This window comes from Cottoperca gobio, chromosome 19 (assembly GCF_900634415.1).
Source record: "Cottoperca gobio chromosome 19, fCotGob3.1, whole genome shotgun sequence".
NCBI lineage: Eukaryota > Metazoa > Chordata > Actinopteri > Perciformes > Bovichtidae > Cottoperca > Cottoperca gobio.
In genome coordinates, this window is record NC_041373.1 from 12,434,120 (window position 1) to 12,439,513 (window position 5,394).

The window sequence follows — 5,394 nt, forward strand, 5'->3', positions numbered from 1 at the left end:
CTTTATGGCGGGTCCCATATTTATCCTTTGTGTGAAGGCAGTTATCTGTCTTATAAATGTATTGTTGTTCTTGTTGTTGTTGATGGAAACCCGTTTTTCCTTATAACATGTCTATAGGGATCTAATTATTCCTATTGGCCTATTTGGGGTAATTTTTCTAATTGTATCATTAAAATATTCAATAAATTTCCCCAAAGGGCTCATGTGGATTATTTGTAGGTTTTTTTCTCCATATCCAACCATAATCATTAGCTTATAAGTAATCCTATAACAACCTAATATTATTTTGATGATATCATTCTAAAAATGATCATATTAGGATTGCTATAATTATTTCTCTAAGGGGATTGTTTTCCTAAACCTTCTATATGAGATTAACCCCGTTTTCCCCCCCAAAGATAGAGGCTAACAGAAGCTGTTTGAATCCAGTGCGTTTTTTGTGCCATTCACTCCTTATTCCATTTTCTCTTTCAGCTCAGTGACAGATGGCGAGTCCCTCTCCCCCAGGGGAAGCCAGTCTCTGTGAATGCGGCCGCATGTCAATCACCGGCTCTCATGTGATGGCTCTTGCCAATGACGTGCCAGCCATATGGGCCTGGCATCAGAGCTGGTATGTAACCCACCCAGTCCTGCCTCTGAGGTGCCACACGGATCCCTCCACGCGTTTGGGCTGGGGATAGCAGCAGCAGCAGCAGCAGTAGAAGCAGCAGCAGCAGCAGAAGAAGACAGAGCAGGGCGGTTAGAGAGGAGAGAGAGGTGTGAGAGCAGAACACAGCGCCTCGCCTGCACAAGCATTCGTGCAGGGCGTGTGGATGTGATGCCCACCCGGAGAGACATGGTGTAAACAAACCCGCTTTGCCCCGTCACTGAGCTCCACCACGGAGGTAGGTTACACATTTCTAATCAATATGAGACAATATCAGACACGGATCAAGATTTGTGTTTGTCTTTGTGCCTGTTGTATTGTGAGGGGGAAATTAGAGTGGCACAGTATTAATCAAAATAAGGGACTATTTTTCTCAAATCTCTCGCATCTTTTACCCGCATGAGACGTGATCTGATAGCTTTTAATCTCTCCTCAAGGCTCTTCATAGCTGATTTTATCAAATACATTGAACTAACTACGTTTTATTTGATAGATATGTTTAAGTATATGTACAAATCCACATGGACCCTCAAGAGATATTGTACTCTGGCTCATTTGTATCCAGAATGTGCATTGTAATACTTTAGAAAATGAGCAGTAGAGAGTGTATTTTCTTATATTTGATCAGAAAATCGTATATGTATGTGTGCGTGTGCGTGTGTGTGTGTGTGTGTGTGTGTGCGTGTGTGTGTGTGTGTGTGTCCCTGCACGACGCGCGTCAGAGCACTGTGGGGGTAGAATTCTCCATAGAGATACACAGGCTAATTGACAAGGTATTGGTTGGCATTAATTACATTGTGCTTACAAGATTAGAAAAAAAGGGAAAAAACGTCCTTGGACACCAACAAGCACAGCTGAGCTCAGAATACTGGAAACATCCGTAAAGATTTTGGGATGTCACAGCTTTTGTAAATGGTGCTTTAATAAATAACTTGTCTGTTTAGCTTGAATTACTGTTGATACAATGAATCTCGAGGGGGGAAATAAATCCATTGAATATCACGTTAATAACCTCTCATTGTTACCCTTTCAATACAGTTTTGATAAACATGAAACCTGTTTTTTTTTAAATTAAGGACAAGAAAAGGCTCAGTGAAATTAATAAAATAGTCCAGATCAATATGCTAAAGCACATTCGAGGGATTAAAGTTAAGGAAAATGTCAGAATGCGTTTTTTTTCTGTGGCCAAAATGGGATTCATGAACCTGCAGAGACTCGGGCCCTAAAGGCACGTTTCAACAACGTTATTATCCTTACACTTTCTGAAATATATAAGACTATACATACAGAATTATGTTCTTCTCAAGTCGCTCTAAAGCGAATTGTATAAGAAATCTGTTAATTGAGAGATTTGAAAATGTTTGGGAGCCTCTGGTCCAGTGTGGCCTGGCTGTGCTGGAATTTCTCCAGGTTCGTAATTTATAGGATGGAGGAGGGACCCGCACCCTTAATGCGTCCCTGGGGGACCTGCTGCAGGCCTGCACCGCTCCCTGTGCCGGACTGCTGGAGGGCAGAGACCGAGGCACATGTGGAGGCCGAGGGATGGACCCGGCTGTTGCTTTATGCCATTAAAGTAATCCGATTATTAAATAAGAAAAAGAAAGAAGGCTATTCACTCTTTGTGGAATCTTTCTTAGTAAAATAATAAGGGTGGGAAAAGATCATATAAACCTTTAAAAAGTGTTTTAAGGCACCATTTTCCCAGTTCGGCCTTTTATTAATTCATGTCAGGATACATTTGAAAACTGCAATTACAAACTTGTTGATAAATCCCACAGACTGATTCATTTGTGTATGAAACATTTACGGAATATTAATCGTAGCTCGTCTATTTTGCCTCGGGTAAGGGACATATGCAGACTACGGCCTTTGACAGCCCACCTATGGGTGCGTAAACAGCAGCAGGGTGCAAACAGTCCAGGTAAAGTGTCGACTGTGTCTCTTGCAGGTTGTTTGCCACGATGTTGAGCCGTCTGTTCAGCGAGGTCCTGCCGGACGTCCAGAGGCTCGCGGCTGACTGGGTGGAGGGCGCTGAGAACGAGGCCTGCAAGGACAAGGCCGGAGAGCACGAGCCCTGTGACCTCGACGACGACTTGGACGAGCCGCTGGAAGGCAGCAGTCGAGCCGAGTCTGAGATGGCCGACGACGACGAAGATGATGATGATGATGGTGATGACGATGAGGCCGAGGAAGAGTGCGAGGATGGGAACAGTGAAGGCAAACCCAAGAAGCGCGGCCCAAAGAAACGCAAAATGACACCGGCGCGCGCGGAGCGCTCCAAGGTGCGTCGAATGAAGGCAAATACGCGGGAGCGCACGCGCATGCACGACTTAAATTCTGCGCTGGACAGTCTGCGCAAAGTGGTGCCATGCTACTCCAAAACCCAAAAACTCTCTAAAATAGAGACTCTGAGGCTGGCCAAGAATTACATATTAGCCCTTGGGGAGATTTTACGCAACGGGAAACGGCCAGATGTGGTGGCCTACGTGCAGATGTTGTGTAAAGGTCTGTCCCAGCCCACTACCAACCTGGTGGCAGGCTGTCTGCAGCTCAACACCAGGAACTTCGTGACTGAGCCGTGTGCAGATGGAGCCCGCTTTCACATGCCCAGCTCTCCTTTCTCCGCCCACCCCTACTCCTACCGATGTTCCCGCATCTCCAGCCCTCATTACCAGCCCGGGGGCGGTGCGCTTAATGTGCGGGGCCATTCCTACGGTTCCGGGTACGAGGGTGTATACCCGCCGGGTGGGACTTCGCCGGACTATAACAGCGCGGACTACGAGGCCGCGCATAGCCCGCCCGTCTGCCTGAACGGCGGACTGTCCGGCAGACAGCAGGAGCCCTCTGAGACAGACAGGAACTATCATTACTCTATGCATTACTCCGGACTGACCACGTCTCGGCCCAGCCACAGCATACCTTATGGGCCGTCGGGAGCGCGCAGTGGCGGTGCGCACTCAGAAAACATTCCACCTTTCCACGACGTGCACTTGCACCATGACAGGGCGCCACCGTATGAGGATCTCAATGCTTTTTTCCACAACTGAGCCCTCGCAATCAGATGCATTGACCTTAAAATGACAATCCTATAACGTGTAATATTGTTTGGGAAACAAGAGATGAAAGAGGGAAGTGGCAGAAAGAGTCCTCTGATTACCTTCTGTATTCTACTGATGTCATCCCTATACTGTTGTACATCCTATCAAAGTGTGTCCAGTAATATCCTGTATGCAGAATGAGTGCAATTGACATAAAAGATGTATAGGCCTAAACATGTTATGACACAAACAACAGAAATAAAAAAAAATGTTTTATAACTGTCTGATATGATCGAACAACTCTTATTCTGAACATCAGGGGGGGGGGGGGGGGGTTCACTCTCGGGCTGCGTGGACATTTAGGCCTGAAGCAGTGGCTCTGGCGTTTTCAGTAACTCATTTTAGTTTAAAAAATATAACTGAGTTAAAAAGAAGAAGCTTCCACATAAATAAAAATCGAATTTGGATGCAAGTCAGTGATTTAAAAAAACAAGCACACATATTGAAAACAAAATGGAACCTCGTTTCAATAGGCATGTCCTTTTTTTGTTTATTAAAACATTTAATTTACTTTCAAAGGGTTTAGCTGTGGAGATTGTGCAGGCTATGCTGTTAAAGTAATTAAGATTACCTTGGTTTTCTGGTAAAGATATTTTAATTCAATCTAAAATACCAGTATTGTGCTGAGAGGTTAACATCCTGAGATTTATCTTAATTTTAAATTTACAAATTGACAATTTACAGGTTTGGTTAAAAACAAAATATTGTCATGGATGAAAGGAGGCACATTACACACAACACTTTATATTTTGTATTTGATTTGGGTATAAATAAGTGCCTTAGCCTGTAGCATATTTAATATCTGAGGGAAAGGGAAAAACACAAATAGTCAAAAAAATCTGAAACGGTGTATCGAATAATTAGAGTATAAATTACATATCTTGAAGTTAAATCAGAAAAACACGCCTGAACTAAAAAAAAAATCAATTTAATTAGCAAAATACACACTAAAATATTAACTTTGAAAAGCTTTAGAAGAAAGAATCAGACTGTATTTTATATAACACTTTTTGTTTTATTCTCATACTCCACCTTAGACATTCATATAGCTTTGAATGTGGAGGTGGCCTTAATTACACTTGATTCATAAGGACTTTATCCTGACAAATGTGCACAAAGCTATGTTTCCTAAGGGATCACCTCGGGGGGAAATGATTGAATTAGTGAGATTGAGATGCTGTGCATATTATTCAGATCAGATGAATCTGCTAAACTGTTAGTCATGCACAGCAACATATGAATAGACGTGAATTAGAGCAACCTATAAGCTATTTTCATGTAAAGTAATTTGAAATTCCAGAGTGAGCTGCAACAAAGCAATTGATTTATTTAATGTTTATTTTTCTTGTTTTAACAGAAAACATTTTTAAGGCATTACACTCAACAAAACAACCGATAGCAGCATATGACCGGCTGACACCAGAGGATTTTTAAACTACAATGAGCTCTTTGAAACCATTTTTTACCATGTGTTGTGTGTGTTATTTGTCTCTAAGCATTCAGTACGTTCAGCAGTGTAATGGATAAGTGAGAGAGAGCAAAAGGCCCAGCTACACTTGACAGACTGCACACACAAAGTGCATTTTGAGATGAAAGTGCTCCACAGCGTGGGTCTGGTAACATCAGCATGGTTGGATTCAAACCAAGCAC

General features: G+C 43.0%; 1 protein-coding gene across 1 annotated transcript; it reads left to right on the plus strand.

The window, feature by feature from the left end:
* The first annotated feature begins 652 nt into the window (after positions 1–652).
* LOC115024655 (neurogenic differentiation factor 2-like) lies at positions 653–3,958 on the plus strand. Its single transcript, XM_029456424.1, has 2 exons — positions 653–884; positions 2,595–3,958. The coding sequence occupies exon 2, from the start codon at positions 2,608–2,610 to the stop codon at positions 3,691–3,693; it is 1,086 nt and encodes a 361-aa protein (XP_029312284.1). The 5' UTR covers positions 653–884; positions 2,595–2,607; the 3' UTR covers positions 3,694–3,958.
* Positions 3,959–5,394: the final 1,436 nt, after the last annotated feature.

Bases quoted from the DNA above. Each gene is read 5' to 3' on its own strand.
- LOC115024655 (XM_029456424.1), top strand. From the start codon at position 2,608: ATGTTGAGCCGTCTGTTCAGCGAGGTCCTGCCGGACGTCCAGAGGCTC.